The following is a 23,028-nucleotide window of genomic DNA, read 5'->3' on the forward strand; positions in this document are numbered from 1 at the left end:
TACATATTGTTTTTGGTAATTAATTCATTACTTAAATAAGTATTTTTCTGAAGTGGGCGTAGCGTAGGTAGTTTTATAAAATTTAATCTGGTATCACAGTAACCTGTGGCTTTTGTTGTTGTGTACGTCTCTATCTATGTTATGATAGCTCTATGCTCTATTTATGATCGACCGGCACTGCAGCGCCGCGCCGGGTGTCAAAATCAATCAATACCAAATAATTCGGCGTACCTAGAACGCGTTCGAGGTTTTTTGGCGGCGAAACTATTCGCTTTTGAATTTTATTTGATAAAATCAAATCAAAAACAATTTAACCTCTACCATGTTAAGCGCCATCTTGCGATCTCCATTGCATGTGTGGAGCAAATGCTCCAACACCACAGACAGGGTATTTTTTACGCCTTTGTTCATAAANAGTTTATCTACAAGATAAATTGCTGAAAAATAAATGGTTTGGCTTGAAAAATTTGATAAAAATTCAAACGCAAATACAAAAAATGAAAATCCTACGTTAAATCTACTAGTGAAAATGTTAATTGTAAGGAAATAGGTACAACTTTAGGGAAGAATAACCAACAGCTAATTGAACATTCTGAGCAACCACTTGAACTGATATCAAAGAAGATAAAAAAATAAATACTTAAAAAATTCAAATTTTTGCGTCATCTATGTTTTGAAGTAGATGATTCTGTCTCTACCGATTCTGACTCATCAACATCAGCTCAAGAAATATTTGATAATATAGTTAATAAGGCCAAACGCAATTTAATTTGAAATTTTGAAGACTGTACTGGTAGAATTTAAGTTTAATGTTTTGTTTTGTTTATTGAAAGCCTATTTTGTCATTTTAAAATTGATTATTTTGTTTTAAGATACTGGGCAATTACTGTGCTTTGATGTGGGCAATTAGTGTAAGTAATGGGCAATGACTGTACTTTTTGGAGGATTTTAAATTTATTTCAATATTTTCTAAGTTACGTAAGTTTTAACTAAAATCTTTTAATATTCTGTTTAACAGTTTATTGAGTTATAAGAAAAAAGTCATAAATGGTCGATAAATTAAAATACTTTCTTTAATTTTTCATCTCAATGTGTTTGAAATCCTTAAGTGGGCAATAGCTATACGGTTTACCCTATTATTCAGTCATCATTACACACGTCATTAATTTTGGCCTAATGAGGTCGGTGGACCATAAACGTAACATTAAAGAAGCTAATAAACATTCTTAAAAACAATTTGATCAATCTTTTCAACACATGAGTATGATATTAGATACTTTGTAGGTATAAACTTATCACATAAAAATGAACCCAAATATTTATAGTGCTTAGATTCAGCTGGTTCCAAAAGCATGAAGAGTTTATTGTAAACTCCGAACATTTCCCGAAACCCTGTCTGATGGTCACCGTAGTTCTAAGTAAGCTGTGTTGAATGAGGCGCACGCGCCGCATGCCAATATGAGGTCGTGAAAGACGCACTCCAGGAAAACGCAAGGTAATTAGAAATACCATTCATCATGTTAACGCCTGAGTTGATTAGGCCACATCATGGTAGCCATTAATGACGGCCACATCTTGTGGAAAAAAATTTTTATACATGCCGTCTTTTGCGTCGATTTACGAAATCAACAGGCTGAAAAAGGCTTCTAAGTAACCTACCTTGTTCCATAAACCTATGTTTATGTAACAAGGAGAAGTCTGAACTCTGAAGGAAACTATGCTATGCTATAACTATCGAACTATGGACACATTGGTTAACCTTTAAAAGTAGGTAAGTATTTTTTCTAGGCACTATCTATAAGCCTATGGGGCAGTCCGCTACTGAAAGTATGTCTCTCCCAAAGGGCACCAAAGGATGTATAAACCTACGCTTTTTCATTCAGGCACTGCTAGCTATCTTCTGAACTACTTTACGTTTGATAATGGGTTTTTCTTCTGTAGAAACTACTCCATCCGAGAAATCTCCATCTTTCATAGGCTCCGCAACTAAAGTATATCAAACTCTATATCAATTACCAACGGAATCCTTACACTAACACTCGTTACTTCCATATCGACTTACTAATTAGGATGTTAACAGCTAACGCGAACAAAAACTAAAGATACCCGACGAATGCACCCCAGCTGCATTTGATTACGTTGCGGCAATGCAACGTTTAAACCAGCTATTTTTACAGCCATCCGCTATATAAAGGTAGATTCACATTTATGTGGGGCGTTCGCGGGGCGTACGGCATTTATTGAGACAGAGATGTCCTAGTTTGTCAAATAAGCTGCTTAAACGTAATAATGTATACTTAGTTTTTATAGTAGTTATAAGTAGAACCATATAGGGATGTATTAAGATGCTAATATATGGTTTAATGGTAGCGCCATTTTATAAAGAGTATTTTTTATAAAGAGCTTAGCACGTATTATAAAAGTTTATGTAACAAATCCATACTTAATCCCTTATTTAAATGAATTAACACCTACAATACCTACACGCGAAAATAACTCTTTTTATTATTTTGTATGTAGCGTTAAAACACGCAAACATCGCTGAAAGCAGCTATAATAAAAATAAGGATATAGTAGGTAAGTACTTCGTCCAAAAGAAAAATTCACCAGCTAAATAGAGCATGAACTATTCTTTAAATCACTCTTTTACCAAAATATTATTTTACTGAACTATGACGCCTTTTCATTGCAGTATTAAGTATATTGACTTTCTAATAAAGGAGGTTAGCAACTATTCCAAACAAAAGTAAAGACTGCAACGCTTGCAGCTGCTCTTGATTTCATTATGCGGCTAATGCAGCGTAAACCAGCTATTTTTACAACCCGTCGCTTCCACAATTTGCCCTGCCTTAGTATTTTGAATGGGAATTAAGCTGTAAAACATTTTATACTGAGATTTAGGAAAGGGATACAACTTTGAAATTTATTGTGTTCTGTTCGAGTGAACTTTACTGCCACAAAAAGTTTTGGGTGTCGCGATAAACACCAACATTTTTATTTGACTTGCAAAACTTTAAGCCCTTTTTGTTGCCAAAAGAATACAGTTTATTTATCTTCACACAAATGCTCTTCTATTTCCTATCTTTTTTCATTGCTAGAAAATATAATCTTAAAGATTCCGAGAAAATTATTATAGCCTTGTAATATATTACCTACAACCATTCCTACTACAACCTTTTATACTAAAACTTATCAAAATAAATTCGTGATCTAGACGTGATTTACTTTCTCACTAAGTAATTATATAGGACAAGGATTAAAGTTATTTATATCGCAGGTTCTTTTAAGATGGAGGTTTTTACAAGCCCTGGCTTAGAACCATTCATTCTTCTTTTATAACCCCGGCCTGCCTAGGTGGTCTTTGTAATATCTTTTATAAAAACTGTAAGATATTATAAAGTAGGAAGCTTTTAATAGACGTCGGACTTATAAATTTTATGTTATGTATTAAAAATCAGACTTAAGATAGTTTTACTAGACTTTCCTTGTAACAAAAACTAAAGTTAAATTAAATTAGGCACTTAAAACATGAAAATGTAAGTAATTTTTCACTATTTGATGCAAAATTAACTAGAGTCATTGCTAAGAGATACTGAAACTGTGGCGTCTCACAAAATCAATCAATAATACCTTACAGAACTTATATTTCCGAATCTAATCCAAAAATACCTCAGATAATTCCCGAGTAAAAAACACCGTATAATTCTAAATTATTTACATCCAATTCCCAAATTACTAATACATTAGTATTAAAATGTAAATAATTCTGACGCAACCTTGTGCGCCGACACGAGCCGATAATCGAATAATCGGTAATAAATCGGATCAGAAATAGATGAAAGCGTATCGAGTGAGCACGGGACATCCGACGAGATTCGAATCGATTACAGTTGCCCTGTAAAATCCAATAGGCCCTAAACTAATTTAGGAGGCCTTTTACTTTTTCATGCTGATAAATTCGTAAACTAATGCTGGTATAGAACTAGGCTCCAAACTACGAGTAGACTCAAAATCAAGCATCTATATTCATGCCTTGATTGCTTGAAGTCTGTTACTAGGTACATATTTAGACAAAGAATCTAGTTTTGAATGTAAATTGACAGTACTTGTGCGTTATTACTCAAATAATACGTGCCTTAATTTCTTATTTTACTTAACTATTTTTATAATTATTTTACATTTAGATTTTCAGGTGATAAGACAAATAAATTGAAAAAATACTTTCTATATGAGGAGATTAATTAATAGCCAATAGCTACGTAAGCACATAAAATTGCCTATGAGTAAAGCTTATTACAAAATTAGTCCAGAATTACATGTGATGAAAATCCGAAGTTTTGTATTTGAAATTCAACACACTCAAAACAAAAGTAGGGAATGAGACAATGACACGAAATTTCATTAATTATAACTTTTGACGGTACAAAGGTACGCTTAAAATGAATTCCTGTTTCCGTACAATTTGGCCAGAATCGTTTCCTCTTGCCACGAGGACGATGTTATTGTTCACACAAGTTTGTAGAGCGAAATATTACAAATGAAATATAAATAAACAGGAATCCAAACGGGAAGTTCAAGGCACGAGAAATTACAGGGTCGCTGTTGTAAGAGAATGAATGAGCCATTTGTGTCGTACTTTGTGGGACTGAAAATCAGTACGACTGAAACACAGCGCGAAATTGAAATGCGAGCGACAAATTGCGTAACTTCATGATATGAACTTTGCGTTAAAGTTCATTTTGTTGGGAGAGTATTAATGAATATACTATCTATGTATAAATATAACATAGGACACTAAAAAATGTTATATTTGCATTTGATTTTACACAATATTTTTTTTTCAAGCATAATAACTATTGACAAAACTAGTTTCAACAATGATTCTTGAGTAGTAAAGGAATTATAAACGAAAGATATCAGAGTTACATATCTTTTTTATTGGCACTGTTTGTCAGTGTTTGTAGGCAAGTACCAAAGTAACTTAAAAATGTAGAGCCCTCATTTCGAGTACAACGTTTTGAGGACATCGATGCACTTGAAGATAAAGGTTTAAAAATAAAACTAACTTAACTCTTGATACATCAATTAGTCAAAGAACTTTATCATCCATCTTTCAGTTATCGTGAGCGTTCCAGAAACAATTATAATACCTAAATGCAAATAAGGAAAAAAACATCAAAACGCAATGACGGAGCGGGATTCTGACTTATCAGATCCAGTGCCAGTCTGGCTATAAATAACGTTTTTCCAATTAATAATGAACTTTATTTTGTTTTTCAGGTTTACTGACTGATGAGAGTGAAGGTCACGACCTTCAATTAAAGTTAAAAGGTATTCTAGAAGTATTTACCAGGTAGTACAGTTAATCAAATTATGAACTGCACTAATGGACAAGAATAGCTATCCATAGAAATTTAGATGAATGAGCGAGTTATGTGTCAACGACAAATTTTGGTTGTAACAGCCCCCTTAGACAAATTTATCGAGAAAGTAGAAATTCCAAAATCGGTTTGCTCTGTAATGCTATCACAAAATTGGTTCTGTCTTGAAAGACATCTATGGGTGAGCTGAGGTGAGGCTCGCTTGAGTGCGAGTCAACCTGATACGGCGCTGCGGACAAATGTCCAAGCTAGGACAGTAATTCGCGGCTCCGTTTCGTTGGTCTCTGGTGGATCCCGTCAAGTTTTAGTGGCCCCGCGTTTTATTGTAATATGGTTGGAGGGTTTTAGTGGTCCCACATAACCCAGTGGTCGTCCACATCGGCTAGTGGGCATGCACAAAGCATTTCCCGACGTAAAAAAGGTATAGTGAATGAGTACTTACAGATGTGCCAACTCGTGCGCAATGACGAAGGCGCTGGTGAGCCCTTCATCGCGGTCGATGGCTGCGGAGCGCGTTCGGGAGCATACACCCCCCACGGGGGCGAAGCCCGAGGGCCCGCCTAACTGCGCGCGAGTCAGCCACACTGTCGCGTCCCAGCCGGTGCTTTCTGGAAGATGGGATATGGGTAAAATACTTACTTTTAGGATGCACAAAGACTACAATAACAAGGATGAGGCCAGAAGACCATCAAGGAGGAGGTTTCGCTGCATATTCGGAGATTTTTTCTACAACTGAGTAAAATTTTGAGAGAAGCAGTTTGACTGGACAATATTGTTAATACTCGTAGAGAATTGAGAAGCTTACGGTAAAGTAAGCAACTAATTTTAAGTTTAACTTTGTAAAGTTTGCGAAATTCGAACGTGTAAGCGAAGAAAATAAGTTAGGTAATATTAGTTCTACCTTAATAATGTTAATGCCTTGTACTAACTTTCGCGAGTGAACTTTATAACTCTTATAGCACACGCCAGGTGCGGAGTGACACAGTTACTTTAGGTAGCTTGATTTTAAAAACGTGAACGTAATTTACTACAGTTAAGCGTAGCAAGCGAATCATTATGATTAGCGATCATTGTCTTATTTTTCACAGTATTTTGGATTTAGTTTATTTACTCTGAATCAACATACATATATAGCAAAAAACCTGAGTACCTAAGTATGTTGATGAATTTCGGTTCTTCTAGATTACCCCACAAATTGTTCGGTAAATAATTATCAGATATTGACGAAATTAAAGTTTCTAACTTAACGCAGCCGTACTTACGTAAAAGTAGGATTATAAAAAGTTGTAAATACAATAAAAACATATATCATTACAAAAGTTATATAAGCTAGATCGTTTTTCTTTGCGTTCATCGGTGTCCTATCAATTGTATTATGTATTAAAATTTGCTGATAAGAAAGAATTTAATCCCTCGTCATATTACGATCGCGATCGGATGCGTGTAATTATATTGTCTAATAAGACTTAGTAACTCCAAAGAAATGCTTTATACCTAATGAAGTTGTGAAATGCCATTAAAATGTGTTGAATTTTTGAATGATTTGAATATTTTTATTCAAAAAATTCTAATAAAAGTTTATGGGTTTTGAGTTTTAAAAGAAGTTCAATGACCTTCATTATTTTTGGATGAGATCGAAGTAGTATCGTTCAACAGTCGATGTAATCAATTACATCTGTTTATTCACAAAACGTATGATGTCACTTTTAATTTTCTGCTAAAGTAGGAAATGACTCCATATAAGAGTTTGTGCCTTTACTATGATTTGTAGGTACCGTAAAACGTTGATTTTAGTGTCATTTTTGTGACGTCTCGTAACGTAAGCACCTACTAATTAGACGACAGTACATCATGTGGCCGTAGCCGTATAAGTAATGCTAAATGTATTGTTACTTTATCATGGGTGAGTAATGTAGCAGACAATTGATATGCGGACATGATAACCATAACAGTAGATAATTATGGCAGCATCTAGAACTAAATATGACAGCGAATGAGACCATGTATCACTGCGCTATAGTGTCGCAGAGATAGGCCGGCCGCCGCTGCATAGATAACACTATGCGCGTGATTTATGCACCAACTGTGTATGAATTCGGTCATTTATAATTTTAGATTATAAAGAAATGCAAAACTTACCAGCGGGTAGCCTCATCAAGTGCCGATAGTTCCATTTATTCACAGCTTCCAAAGATTTCTTCACATTCCCGAATTTTATAATAGGATCTTTCTCTTCGTACAAAAACAGTTTGTTGATAACGAGTGTTATGTTTGCATCCAACGACGGGTCGTTAAAGATAGCACTGACCTACAAAGTGTTACATAAAAATTGAGAGACGAGAACCAGACACTAAAAGCATTGCACCAAAATAAACGTGTACTCGTTACACACTGTCGGCCCGGCGGGCATACTTACGATGTTCATTAAAGCTAAAATGTAGTGCTTGACTCTCTCGCGACCGTGGAACTTCAGCATCGTGTGATCCGCCACTATTGCCATTTCGAGCCACAATCCGTTCACACCTGAAACATTCAACTGCTAGAGCCAGATCTTGTCGCAACGAAGCTCGTGGTAGAGTTCGCTACACACCTGACACGGGGCGAGTGACCGGGCGCACATCGCGAAAGTATTCGGTGTCCGAGTGGTCGCTGTGTCTCGGGCGCACGTGCGGTGTCGGTTCATCATCTTCCTCGAAGTCAAGTTCAAGATCGGCGACCGTGTCGCCGGTGAGGTTGTACTGGGCCGGCCGTTCCGACCACAGCACGTCGCGCCGGCGCAGCACGTGCGTCGAGCCGGGGCTCGTGGGCTGCAGGACGAACTCCTCGTTTCCGACTTGGAGCAGCCCGTAGAGCTGGCCGTCGCACTCGGTGACGGTGACGGAGGACTGCTCCTCGTGGAGCACTCGTCCTCGGTAGAACTGGCACTCGTCGTAGTAAGGGGATCGGATGGCGCGGTTTTCTTGGAGCTCGAGGTGCCAGCCGAGGATGTGGAGGTGGCGGGTGGCGTTGCCGCGGGAGCCGGGGCGCGGCGGGCTCCAGGCGCCGGCGGTGGCGAGCAGCATGGCGGCCGTCAGCCATCGCGGCATCGTCCGCGCGCCGCCGCGGGCTTGGGCTCTCTGGGCAGCGTCGCGCGCGTCGCTGCGCTCACGCATCTACGCACATGGCGCGCGTCTCGCCGCACGGAAGGTAAACGACTCCGCGCCTCGTAGATTGCATGAGCTACGCATGCGTCATTAGTAAACAAAGGGCGAGCTCCCGTTTTTGTTTTATAATCGCACAAGTTATGGAGAACGTTGATAAGTATTTGTAATAAGATATCGACACGTGTTCTTGTCGCATTATTATAAACAATATTCCTAGTAAAACAAACTGAAGTGCTTCCGTATATATTTTATCCGTAATATAATCTGCGCGTATTACGCGGTGTATTCTTTGTCATTCATGCGGTATTCTGCAATAACACAAGCGAACATACCAAAGAAACAAAAGATTTCGTTAACATTCTCTTAAGACAAAAGTCTCCTCGGCGTTCTTTTTTCCTTTATATTGCTAGCTTTTGTTCTAGTTTTTATTGTTAAATATTTTTGTTGCAATACGAAAATATGCTTTCTTGCAAATTAATTCGAAGTGTTAGAATTTTTTTGCAAATATCGATGTTTGGTGATTAAAAAGGACTAAAATCTCGAATCGCGTAAATTACCCTATAACCTTTGAATATTTAAAATACAAGCATAGTTCGAAACTAATTCATTGAATCAGTATCATACAACACGTGTTGTATAAAAGTTGTATTACAATAAAATGTAAGCAAAAAACTTGATTTAGTATCATTATGGAATGACGAATCTAACGGTAGCGCCCACGTCAAATCCGTCAAATCGTTAGTAGGTAGTACGTAACTCGTAGTCAGGTCAGTATGAAAAAAAAATCTAAGTCGGTAGGTATCCTTTTAAACAATGGAGGTCTCTAGTCAGTAAAAATAGTAATAGTAACTGATTTTCATCACCGTAATGTCAAGTATTATTTTCTTAAACAATAGATACGAATAAATTTATTAATATGTACTTACTAAATAAAATGGAATGTAAATATTTTAAAATAATTTACTATACTCAGCGGCGTTTTATTGTTTCATTCACATCCGATATTTGACACATGGTGGCACTTTCTCTTTGTAAGTGTTTAATGGGATTGTTAATACCCACACGCGGCGAGCAATTTCAAAGAAACAAAGCGAATACGTTTAAAAATACCTACTAATGTAAGCCCTAATTTGTTTTTGGGACATTGTTAACATACAAATAATGTAGAGTATAGTCCGCACCAATAATAAACCCTTCGAGCAATTTTTGTACCACATAAACCGAAATAAAATTAAAAAATATTAACATCATCATCATCATTTCAGCCACAGACGTCCACTGCTGAACATAGGCCTCACCAGCATAATGCCAGGTTGGTAGCGGCCTGCATTCAGCTCCTTCCTGCTACCTATATGAGGTCGTCGGTCTACCTTGTGGGTGGACGTCCTACGCTGCGCTAAATCTTTAAAAAATCATTAAAGTTATTTATTTTTTAACCGACTTTAAAAAAGGAGGAGGTTCTATGTTCGCCTGTATTGTGAGTAGTTTTATGCTAACAACTGAACATTTTATGTATCTAGTAATTTAAGTAAACTTAGCTTTCTGATTACAAATTATAGTAATGTTGAGGACACTGAGACATTTCAACTTCAGTTCGGGTCGAGTTTTATCTCACTATTTTTTACAAAATTGCTAGTTTGTTTTGATGCGGATGGGTTAAAACCTTCATTTGTTTACCGTAACGGGCACGGTAGCTTTAGAAGTTTAGTTTATTTGAATAGTAATACACATATTTACTAAGAACTCTATTCCACGGAAATGTCGATCGTACACGGTGTTTGGATACGGGCGGTCTGCGATGTAAACAGAGCTATTTTTATACATTCACAATTTAAACGTAAAAGGCATGTCCTTTTTTATGGGACCAGCATTAATATTTGATTGCCGTCAAAAAAGTTTCAAAGACCTAAAATAATTGCGACTAATGATATACCTAGATGAAATCTTCAGAAAAGGGAAAATTGTTTCTTAAACTGGGGTTAGTGGGATGAATTTGAAGGTCAGATAAAGTTCTATCATACTACCTCAGCAACTTTAATTTATTATTATGCCAATCTAAATAAATTATTTTTACATAATGTTGCTCTACATCAATTTTGAAGGCTCTGGTCATCATAGAGTAGATGTTTTGATATTTCAATGATGGTCTGTGAAAAAATGGTCCACAAAAGGTTAAGCATAGTAACACTGAAGTGAAGCTATTGTGCTTTTCCCTATTACATCAAGGGCCGTTACATCACAATATGCATATTCGAAAACCCAGTGAACCGTCATTATTTATAGGCGACGTCGTCACAGTTGGCTGGTGAACCGCACCCTGGCAATATCCGTGGAAGATAACTGACACACGTTAAATGTACAGTTCTCAGCACATCGGACTGTGTTATTTTTGCTGCCAAATACGGAGTTAGAACATGACAAATGTAGACGTCACTTAGACTGGATTGAAATATCTTACTTTTAGCCTAGGCGCAGACCACCGACTTTTAGTTGGCCGATAGTTGGGCCCGATTCTAATTTGTATGAAGAATCGGCCGATACCAAATCTGTGTAATGTGCGCACTTCCTTACATCTCCAAACTGACCCAACTATCGGCCAACAAAAAGTCTGTGGTCTGCGCCTAGGCTTAACTACATATAACAGACGTCAAAAGTCTGTCAAACTCTTTACAAGGAACAACAATTTTGGATATAGTTACTGTTAAAGTAAGATGATGCAACTCAGCCTTAGCAACCCGTTGGAAAGTCGACGCGAGGTCTTCATAAGGGTTAGAATCCTGGGTCTAAGCCAGTTATTATGTTACCCAAAAATGAGCAATTAGAATAAGTTACATACCTAATTCTGAAAACTGTTTTATTTTTCAGTTATTTTCAATGAAATTAGAGTTGGAAACATGAAATTAGAGTTGGAAACATGTAATTAGAGTTGGAAACATGAATAAAAGCGCCTATCTACAATCAAGTGAAACAATTTAACTCCGAATTGGGTAAAATTCGTGATAAATGTAAATTTTATAGTAGTTATCATTGACCTTTTTGCGAAATGGACTAGCATTTGATAACCTTCTAAAAATTCCAGTTCCAGTGAAAATTAACCCCTATACCTCTTCAATGTTGAGCGCCATCTTGCGATTTCCAGCGCCCGGACGGAGCAAATGCTCCAACGCCACAGACAGGGTATTTTTTACGCCTTTGTTCATNCTTTGGTGCCATAGTAACAAATGCTAAGGCAGACGTATTCTGTCAGAATACAGCACTTTTTTTTGTTGGCCGGCACTTTTGATTTTGGACCAAAAATATATGAAACGTGGATGATGTCCTTTTTTGTTTGTTCAACTACTCATCCATGATAATCAGATAAATTCTGTTTGACTAAGATTGTGTTATAACTTTTGCCGCTTGATCCTGAAGACAAACCGTAATCTAATAGCAATTATGCCACAGTCTTTATGTCAAGCATAACGGTCTCTTTACGACATAGAGACCGCTACATAATCGCTATGTCTATTACATGAAAAACGTTTCGAGGCCATAAAACCCTCATACAACAGACAGCTTGCCAGTGAATTAACATTATTTTATGAGGCGAAAGTCGCATTAAACGTCGCGAATACTGCTACTCCGTTGGGGTAAATGGCAGGACATTGTAGAAACTATGACTAAGACTGAGTTGCACCATCTTACTTAACAGTAAATATAACCGGTGTTTTTGTATGGAGTTTGACTGAATATTGACGTCTGTTAAAGTTACAGTAAGATGGTGCAACTTTTTTTTATGCTAGACAAACAAGGCAGGTATTTGACCGCTATTTATTTACTCAACCTTAGACTACCGACTTTTAGTCGGCCGATAGCTGGGCTCGATTCTAATTTGTATGAAGAATCGGCCGATATCAATGTGCGCACTTTCATACAAGTCCATACTGATTCAGCCCAAAACCCAACTATCGGCCAATTAAAAGTTTGTAGTATGCAGCTAGGCTAATGGTTTTTAGTTAAATACAGTTTAGTGAGAGCATATTTTTTGTTTTTAATACCTCTGTATCAGTAGTAGATAATTAACGGGAAAACTTAAAATTCTTATTGCAATGTCCTAGAAAGGAAATTCAACAGTTGCAGCTATTAGTTAAAAAGAATTTATAAAATATATTTTCATCAACTTGGAATATTTTCTTGAGGTGACGAAGTTAGACAAGATTATCCCCTGATTTTGAAATAAAATGAAGGTGAGATTAGCCTTGTTTATACCAATGAAGGCTGTGAAGATAAAACTATCAATACAATATGAAAATATCTCTTGATATCAAAACTTGATAAAGGCACCTACCAAAATTACTGTAAACGGGTGTTCTAATAGAAAATCCAATACCTATACGCGCTCTTACCTATAAAGAAGACAATTGCAACTTCTATGACAGATATCTTTCAAAATTTAAATTATAATCCAGTGAATTTCATGCCTTTGGACAGGAACACAAAAGGCATTGCAATAGATGAGCCACGTTCCAAATCTCCTTCCACGATTAAACGTCATTCGTCTATAGTTCCAAAATACTGGACTGTCCTATCGATGACATTGACAGTGGGGCGCCACCGTCAATACCGGATCGCTGGTTCCGATTTTTGCCATGTTGGAAACCATATAGTTGAACGATGGTAGCGCCCCCCTGTCATTGAGGTTGGTGGGACAGTTCAGCGTGGGTCAACTATAAGAGGCACACTCAGCATCAAATAGTGACAACCAAAGTGACCAAAAAGTTGATAACACAACCTTAACGGAATTGTAACAGACGTGTTGCGAACTTTTTGGCTACTTTGGGTGTCACCAGGCCTGCCCCCCTAGACAAAACGCACTTTTTGATCGAATCGAAAATCGAATCCGTCAAATTCCATACAAAAAAGGGGCTTTTCGACCACTTTTCGACTGGTTTGCGATTATAATGGCACTTTGTCTAGACCCACTGCCCCCTAGACAAAACGCACTTTTTGATCGAATCGAAAATCGAATCCTTCAAAACTCCATACAAAAAAGGGGCTTTTCGACCACTTTTCGACTGGTTTGCGATTATAATTTGCACTTTGTCTAGACCCACTGTTCATCTCCGCGAGTTTACATCAAAAACAAAACACGCACGATGGCCCACCTACAGGATACTATTCGACAAGGCCTCACATACGAGCGAACATTGACTCACGCACGCGTATTCTTGTGTATGATGGAAGAAAATGAAGAAAATGGTGTACTAAATACTGTGCAGTATTTAACTGCCTAAATAATGATAAAAACACAGAATGTAATTTTTTAATTTGCCTCAAGACACTGAGAGGTAAATAAGTAGGTAGTTAATATTATTCGTGATAATTCATGCTAAATCATGTATTTCCTCCGCCATTTTCCGCAGTTTGGCATCTCACGTCACATCATTTTACCGAAGTCAGCCCTATAGCTTCGGCGCAGTGCCGATCACTGACGTTTGTCAACAAAATGGTGCTTGACTCTTAAGACAGGCTAAATTGTTGATGACATTGAGCATACATTTTTTTAAATACCTTCGCTAAGTAAAACTTCTGTACGTAGTACCTACTTATTATTATTCTGTGGTGTCACGAACTATTTGACGCTTACCTAGTACACCCTACACAGGCTGCATGGATGAACTACAACGAACTGTCCTACCCGCGACATTGATCGCGCCATCGTCAATTTTTGCCACGTTGGAAACTATAAAGTTGAACGATGGTGGCGCCCTCCTGTCAATATGTTCAGGGACATTTAGTTCGTCATTACGATCGCTAATGGAATCATTATACTTAAGGCCCATTTTCCTTTGCAGGGTTGTTCCCAATCCCTGAGTATCCTGAGCTGGAGTCTGAGCGAGGCATGTGGTCGTCGGCCCTCGCCGCCATCTTGACGACCCTTCGGTACCTGGCGCCGGCGACGCTGCTGACATTGTTCTGGGGGCAGCAGAGCTTCTTGTTTAAGCTACTGAAGCACATTGACTCGGCTTTTAGAGCTAGTAAGTATTTAAAACTGATATAATGTTCAACGAACCAAAACGCATTATCAATAACTAACTAACACTGACCGCTGCACTGTGGCCTGTGCCCGTAATTTTGTACGCATGAAAATTTAACTTCAATATACCTACGGCCTCAAAAAATTTACGAAACTGATGTAAAGACCTTACATCAGTTTCCAAAATTTTTTGAGAGATCACAAGCATTCTTTCAGTATTACCTAAGTATGGAAGCTCTCTCTATCTGTCGGGACAGTGTCTCGTGATTAGTTACAAATGTTATTGTCAGAACTATTGGTCAGAATACTATTGTAGAGTTCTGTAAAAGCACTACCCATAGTAGGTATGTACTCTTGGTGCGTTCCCATAAGTCTCGATTGTAAGTTCAAAGCCTCATAAATCAATATTTTTAGCCCCAATCAACCAATAAAAAATACCTAAAAAGAACAATAGAATTTTGAAAAAAAGGTACGATCGTTTTATACGAGTAGGTCTATCTACATAACCACACTATCCTATAACAATCTCCAGTTCCACACCTAAACTCAACGGGTAATCATAAGATGGAAATGGTCGAAAATCTCAATGTGCACTTGATAAGACCACTCTACGCTTTCTCACTGTTTGGCCAAGATTAGTGGTTCAGATAACGCTGCGAACACGCATTACCTACATTCTAGAAGTTATCTTGACCGGGATCAGTGCTGGTAGCGAGAAATCCATTTCCATTGTTGGATAATTATGAAGTAGGTACAGAGAATAGTGATGGGAATTTTAATAATTAAGGTATAATATCTTAATTTTTAATATCCTCTTCTTCTGAGGTCCTTTTCTTTGAAACAATACTTATCTTATGAATTTAGGCGTCTGCTATGGCTGGCTCTATCGGAACGATAAATCATAATGTGTGAGAGAGTAAGCAAAGCAACCTCCTAGCCTATTTTTAACACTAAACAACTACTTACACAATGGAGGAGTTTGGCAGCTCTCAACTACATACAAAAAAATATCATCATAAAAACTCAAGTTAAGTAGGTACAGCTACTGGATTACTGGCAATAATGTGAGTTATATGAACATAGCTTAATACAAAATCTTGAAAGCGTGTTTTTGGGTTTGTCCTTCCGAAATCTAAAGCAGTGGAAACGAAGTCGTCTTTTACCAGGTTCAGAAGTCAAATACTTAGTAAAGTTAAACCCGTTAACCTTTGCCACGATGTTATCAGTAATCCAAAAAAAACAATGCACTTGTGGACCGTTTTGAGATCAAAGAAACTGTTTATTTGTGTTTGTATGATTTTGAGTTAGTTTGTCGGACAGTCCCACACGGTAATCAGTAACTGTTGTTTAATTAACATTGTGATATATTTCTTACCTTCTTTTGTTAGGTCTCTCTCATTTGTAGCTTTTAATTAGAAAGCAGTGTATTAAGACAATAATTAATTCCTACACTGTACTGTAAATCTAATTATAATATATATATATATATAAAATAAACGTTAATGACGATACTAAAAAGAATGCATTTACCTACACTACATACCTACTACTCGTACATAGCAAAGGCAAGGAAAAGTAAAGAGTGTGCCATGATAGTGAATCGTCCCAAAAACTAACTTACAAACAAGAACACTTCCCTAATATACGTCAGCGTATATGGAACTGTTCCCACCTCTCGTTCCCTCTTTCTTAGCAACTCCTGTCTACTTAGCTTGACCCCTAATACCCAGTCAGTAAAATACCTAAATAAATTCTATACAAACGAAATAACTGGTGTACCTTTTATCCATTCCAGTAGTATTCTCGAGCGAAGAACAGAAGCAATCAGTGCTGCAATGGCTAGCCGAAGCAGGGCCGGTGCGCGTGGAGCGTTTGGACACGGTCTGGCGACACGGGTGGCTGGTTTGCGGGGTGTTAGATGCGGCGCTACCAGGCGCCTGCGCTGGCCACCCGCCCACTAGGCTGTCTCTACAACACGCGCAGGCCATCGCCGACCACTATCTTGGTGTTGAACCGGTAAGATACTCAGTGATTTTACCCTCTAAATAATTTCGCAATCGCTTCACGGAGTCTCCTACGCATAGTCAAAAACAGTCGTAGTGTCATGTTACGTCACGAGTGGCCTTAGACGTTCGAGACAGATTTTATTTTGTGGTCGCTTCATGGAGCGTATCCTACTCATAGCAACAGCAGCCATAGCGTCAATAGTATTCTCGAGCAAAGAACAGAACCTGTCGGTGCTGCAATGGCCAGCCGAAGCGGGGCCAGTGCGCCTGGAATATCACTTTGAATACGCTAACGCAGGAATCTTTTCCATTCCAGGTATTCTCCAGACAAGAGCTGGAAAGTAACGACGCACTAAGCAAACATCAAGAATGGAAGCTCGCTACCTACTTAGACCGCATCCGCCAATCGCTGGCAAAACTAACACCGCCAGTCTCCAAGCCAGGATCTCAGAGGACCTCACCGGAGACCTCGCACTTCACCCTCGACTACGTCGCAAGGGGCTCGGGCTTAGCAGCAGCCCAAGTAAACAACAAAGTGAACTTCAAAGTCTACCCAACTGCCCAACAATCGTTAGATCCAGGAGAAATCACGATACTCATACGAGGCCCCAAAGACACGTACGGAATGACAGTACTACCACCGGTATTAGGTAAAGCGCAGTTGATCAGACAAAAATTACTGGGCCTACAAACCAAACCTAACTACACGGAAAACGTTTTACCGATTACGCAGGGCGCTACTTACTTACGGTCGTACGGCAAAAATGATATGAACAAAACTTATTACATTCCAAAAACCAAATATGATATCGAAATCGAAGCGGACACGCGATCTGATCACACGAAGATCAGTTATATGGTGCATCTCGAGGGGAGATACGAAATTTCAATCACAAGTAGAGGGCAAAGTATTGTTGGGTCACCGTTTTCAGTGACGGCGTCTAAAAACATCATCAGCATCTTAGAAAATGAGAGTTTCTGTTTAGAAGATGGCGAAGAAATAGACATAGTTGACATAAAAACCGACAGAAAAGTTGTTCTCAGAATAGTTGACTTTGTCACTGAGAAAATGTTGCTAAAGGAAAATGGGACACTGGAGAAAATTACTGCAGATGAAGCAAGGATTTTAATGACAACTGAAACTAATGAATATGAAGAACTGGCTGGAAAAACTAATATCAGCAACAAAAGCATCATAAATGAAGAGCTGATTGAAAAGAAAACGGAAAAATTCAAAACAATAGCTCAAAAGGTGGTCATGCAAAATCGTGTTTGTAAAGCATTCAGTGATCACTTAGAGGAAAAGAAACAAGCAATGAAAAAAGAAAAGAAATTCATTAGACCACGTAGCCAACAAGATATACCTGATATAGTAAATTCAACATTTAGTGAATCGAATTTCAACCCATTTACTATGTCTGACGTCAGAGACAAATACATCATTCCTGAAAATATATCAGTTTCACTAAAGACTGAAAAACCATACGAAGAAGATATCACAGTAGAAAATGTGCCAGAACTAATAACTGAAACTAAAAAATATAATAGTTCCATTGAGAATTTATCTGAAGGTATTCAAGACAGCAAATTGATTTCATATGATGAACAAGAAGAAGACGACATCTTGATGGCAATGTCATCATTACCCAGTAGCAGTAATCCCTTCTTGGTAGATACTTATGAAGACAGCTTTGCGACAGAAAAGAACCTAGGTACTTTTGTACCCAGTGAGTTTGAAACAAACAACTCACAAAATGAAGAAACACCTGAAACACCTATCAAGATATTAATTGACGAAAATACACCATCACCGAATCATAAGAATCCTTTTGTTGATCTGGACATTATTCAACTTGAGAGGCCTAAAACACCAGTACTAAAAATAATCACAGGTGAAGTAAAAAATCGCGACGATTCAGTGTATGTAGATCCAAAAACTGAAATGTTGACAGAAGAAATGCTTGGTAACGAATTTATTAATCCATTTTTTGTTCACCAACATCTTCAAACAGGACTTCATGAATCTCTTCCAATCACCGACTTTATAATAGGTGCGCCAGTTTCGCTGCCGCCTGTAATAAGAGCATCGTCACCAGCGCCTCCTATGGATTCCTTAATTATAACCAGTGATAATGAAAATATAACTGTCATAAAAACGTATGATCTTCATGGCCAAAAAGACAAGACAAAATCAGTAAATGCAGAATCCAATTCTGAATTTTCAACACCCCTACACAATAATCTTACACCCATTTGCAAGATTGATAGCCAGTCTGCAACTTCCTCGACATTTCACAGTTTGGATTCAGAGTTTGTAGGAATTGTGAACGAGTCTAAAACTGAACTTGAACCCTATCAAATCGAAGCTATGTCTTGCAATAGAGATAATATCACACCAAAAAAAGATATATGGGATTCTGCGTATGTAAGTATTGATGACAATAATAGTTCACCTGATAGCAATAATAACGATAACGCATGTGACACATTGAGTAAACAAAAGTTTTCTCCTAGTGACGACTCATTGGGGCTAAAACAAGAAGACTTTACCAATATGGGTCCAGCTGAGAGAGAACTTTGGCAGACATGTAATGAATTAAAAGACGATGTTGGTAAGACAAAGATAGAAGAAGTGAGGCCAAACAAGTGGGAAATACGAAAACCAATGTTTACACCGATCATCGAAGAGAGTGACAGAAGCCTTTCATCGGGCATAAAAGATATAAGGGTCGAAACATCACAGTCTAAACCTGGCGAGACGGATCCGATCACAGTGGCATTTGCCGAACTTAATGATATGTATCACGACTACTTCCCTAATTCCGAAACTGAGTCCACAACGACAAATAACGAGGACAATAAACTTCAGAGCTTGGAAGTAGTTTATACTATTGAATCAAATGATGGTGTCGATTCTGCGTCTGAAACGATAACAGATGTGAAGAGACATGCGAACGAATTAGAAGGCAAGATTTCTGAGGTTCAGGCAAATGTCACTGAATCGGTTTCAGTAAGTCAGACCCTTCAAAACCAAGAAACAACCGATGATGATAGAAATAACGATGAAACTCAATTCGGTGAAAATCGAACTAATATTGTACTTGAAAAGAAGAAATACTGGGATGACCGTATCCGCCAAATAGAAGCAAAATCACAAGAAATGACAACGCTACAAAAGAAAAGGCGTTGGTCGTCTAAGCAGTTGAGACAAAACGATTCATTGACCAAAAGGCGTGGAAAACAAATAGTTAAAAACTTTTTGAGTGCAGGTGATATTCACTTATCGCCCAACTCATCACCTGAAAACAGCGAGATGAGAAATGAAATTCCTTCTATTGGATACGTTTCCTTAGACGATACTAGATCAGACGAGAAACTTGTAAATAAATGGAAGAAATATTGGGACGATAAGTTGGAAACAGAGAAGAATGAGACAGAAACAACATGTTTCCGAGTCAAATCTCCTAAAACTAAAACTCAAGATATTTCACAACAAGACACCAAGCAAAGTTATGATGATATAAAACTCTTGGAGGAAAAAACCGATGACTACAAGCCAAGATCAGCCACTCTACCTGTCAAACAGGAACTACCAGAAGAAGTTTACAAAGCATTTGAAACAAGTCCTAAGAGATTTTTCGGTACCTCAAGAAAACAAATTTTGAATAAAATTGATACTTTTTTAGGAAAACCAAACACCGAAGATAAATCATCGGTAGATATTAGCGGTGCTACTAATGAGTGTCACGACAGTGGCTTAGTATCTAGTCGAATATCATTATTCCATAGCATATCACACACAGAAAAGACCCCATGGGCTCGAACTAAAAGTAAGTCATTGCATAATATTTATCAAAGAAAAGACAGTGATAAGGGCTCTGGAATAGTTGAAGAAATAAAGGAAATCGCAGGTAATAAAATTGAAAATATTCTAGCAGCTAAAGTGGAAAAGATCGATGCAGGTAAAGAACAATGTGCAGAACCAGGTACATTTTCCTTGAAAGAAAAAAGAAGCAGGATTGCATCGAATGCTTTTAATAAGAGCTTTGACGAAACTCTCTCAAACACAACTTCCACTGAAACTGCAAAAGAAAAGCATTACGTAAAAAACACAATAAAAGATATGACCAAGCAGACTCAAAATCGGCAGAAATACAAAAAATCAGTTGAACTCCGTAGTAAGACGTTTAGTAAATCTGAAATGGACATTTTCAACAAAGCGACATGCCAAGCTGAAGATGACGGTTTAGATAAATACAAGTCATGTGATGAGCTGCCTAAAATCAACGTCAAAAACTTTATTTCTCTGTTCGAAAGTGTATCTAAGACTTCAGTTGAGTCAAAGTCTACAAAGAAGATTAGTAAGATGGGTTCGGATTCGCATTCTAACAAAGACAGTGCACATTCAGGTAATAAAAAATACTTTTAACAATCATTTATCACAACTGTGTAACTAGATATTTATTTAATGTGTGATTTGTAATTCCTCAGGTGCTGTCAACAAACCGGTTCCACGAATTCGACCAGAGACTACAGGGAATCAAGCTGAAGAATCGATTTCTGAATCACCATCTCTGTCTTCAAGAAAACATTGGAATATAAGCTATGAGAGCGTTAGCAGTGCATGTACTGACGCCAAAAGTATCCCTGAATCAATCGACATTGAAATAATCTCAAATCAAGATAAAGAGACGACACACTTGAGTCTATCTGATATAGAATTAGAGATTGTAGAAAGCAGCCCTGATAAATCATCGGAGTCATCACCGAAAAGAAACCCCGAATCAGAGCAAAAGGATTACAAATCTCGATTCAAAATGGCAAAAGAATATTTCCAGTCATTGGAAGAACTCAGAGAAGTAAAGAAACCTCGCAAATTGAACGAATGCGAGCAACTACTGAAAAACAAATCATCATCAACCGAATCAACTGAATCTCTAGAAAATAGTCGTCCAAAGAACAGAGTGAAGAAAAATATAAAATCACACTCGATGCCGTCGTCTGAAATATCAAAAATCTGGAATCAATTACAAGATCAGCAAGAGGAAGCTGGTGCGTCAAAACTAGTGAAAATATCTGAGAAATTCAACGTAGACGATTTATTTAATGACGTCATGGAAGGTAGACTGAGTCGCCAGGGCAGTTTGAGGGGTATACCACACAAGAAAGCCGTACTCGAGGCTTTTAGGTCAATGGAAAACATCACAGACAACAAACTAAGTCCTTACGAGATCGCAGTTTCTCAACTGAACGATTTTGCTAAGGAAAACCAAATAAAGAATGCGCAGACCTATTTGACAGAATACCCATTTTTGCCGACAACTGATCCGTCCAAATACCATTCTAGATTAGATGCTAAAGCTACTGGTCTTATATCGTTTAAGGAACTATTAGATAAGAGACCACGAAGGAACAGTGTGCCAGATCTAAGGTTAAACCCTGCGTTCACAGTAGACGTATAATAACCGTACCTATATTATATTTAGCGGGCTAAGCAATGATGACAGTATTCGTAGATTTTTTAGGTTTACTCAGTTTTTTAATTGAACCAATTAAATCCTTTATAATAATAAGAATAACAGCAATAACTTGCAAATAATTAACAGTAAGTTAACTACAGTTAATTAGTATCGTGTGTCCCTTCTCTTCATAAGTGGTCATAATAATTTAATATTTTTAAGTTATTGTACAATTGTACAGATATTGAATCTAACTTAATGATTAAGTATTATTGTGTTTCTATTGTAACTATTTATTTTAAAATAAATTACTTTAATGTCTATATTTGAGTTTTGTTTTAAAAATAGGAATGTTTCTTGAAACAAATAGTTTTGATATTTACAGTTTATTTACAAATTGTCTATAATATACAATACTGAAAGCTATTACATTACATTTGTTCATAAAAATAATATGTAGCATGCAAAAGATCGCTTTATATTGCAATGAAAGTGCTTTCACTCCAAAATCCTAATTGATACTAATATAAACAGCCCAGAGAGACTAAAAATATAAGCCGAAAATAAATTTAATTAGAAGAATTTAATGCTGTCCCTTTTTATATGTCTCAATATTTAGTTTACACAACCGCATCACCAATATTTATACAGATTCTAGACTACATATCTACTAAAACAGGACTCTTCAGTCAATACATTATAAGCGTAGTAAATTTTGTTCCAAAATATCACTTGTTACACTTACATAAGGTATAATTGAACTTGATGTCATCTGAACAACGCCATCTATGGGCGTATTTACATTTACTATAAGGCCGTGTACAGAAGAAAGCTGCAGCGCTGGTAACCCGCGCAGGAAAATATATGAACGCGTGCCGATAAGCACTGATCGGCGCTGACAAGTTTCAACACGCGCTGGTCAGCGCTGGACGCTGCCATATAAAATGCCATTTAACTTGCTTCCTTTGTGAACATAAGCGCTATAAGTTTCCAGCTTTCTTTCTGTATACGGCCTTAGGCTGG

The 23,028-nt window shown here is 37.5% G+C and overlaps 2 protein-coding genes across 3 annotated transcripts in view; one reads left to right on the plus strand and one right to left on the minus strand.

The window, feature by feature from the left end:
• The window catches only part of Adamts-1 (A disintegrin and metalloproteinase with thrombospondin motifs 1), a 50,867-nt gene extending 42,293 nt beyond the window's left edge, over positions 1 to 8,574 (minus strand). For both annotated transcript variants that reach the window (XM_028317058.1, XM_028317057.1), the window contains exons 1-4: positions 7,972 to 8,574; positions 7,798 to 7,904; positions 7,521 to 7,689; positions 5,824 to 5,989 (exon numbers count right to left, since the gene is read on the minus strand). In XM_028317058.1, coding sequence (XP_028172859.1) covers positions 5,824 to 5,989; positions 7,521 to 7,689; positions 7,798 to 7,904; positions 7,972 to 8,533 — 1,004 coding nt within the window. In that variant the 5' untranslated portion in view covers positions 8,534 to 8,574. The remainder of the gene's footprint in view (positions 1 to 5,823; positions 5,990 to 7,520; positions 7,690 to 7,797; positions 7,905 to 7,971) is intronic.
• Positions 8,575 to 14,324: 5,750 nt separating this feature from the next.
• On the plus strand, positions 14,325 to 22,314 carry LOC114361847 (uncharacterized). Its single transcript, XM_028317056.1, has 4 exons — positions 14,325 to 14,541; positions 16,336 to 16,556; positions 16,863 to 20,955; positions 21,038 to 22,314. The coding sequence occupies exons 1-4, from the start codon at positions 14,406 to 14,408 to the stop codon at positions 22,006 to 22,008; spliced, it is 5,421 nt and encodes a 1,806-aa protein (XP_028172857.1). The 5' UTR covers positions 14,325 to 14,405; the 3' UTR covers positions 22,009 to 22,314.
• Positions 22,315 to 23,028: the final 714 nt, after the last annotated feature.

This window comes from Ostrinia furnacalis, unplaced genomic scaffold (assembly GCF_004193835.3).
Source record: "Ostrinia furnacalis isolate ACB-3 unplaced genomic scaffold, ASM419383v2 OfSCF6011, whole genome shotgun sequence".
In the NCBI taxonomy this organism is placed as follows: Eukaryota; Metazoa; Arthropoda; class Insecta; order Lepidoptera; family Crambidae; genus Ostrinia; species Ostrinia furnacalis.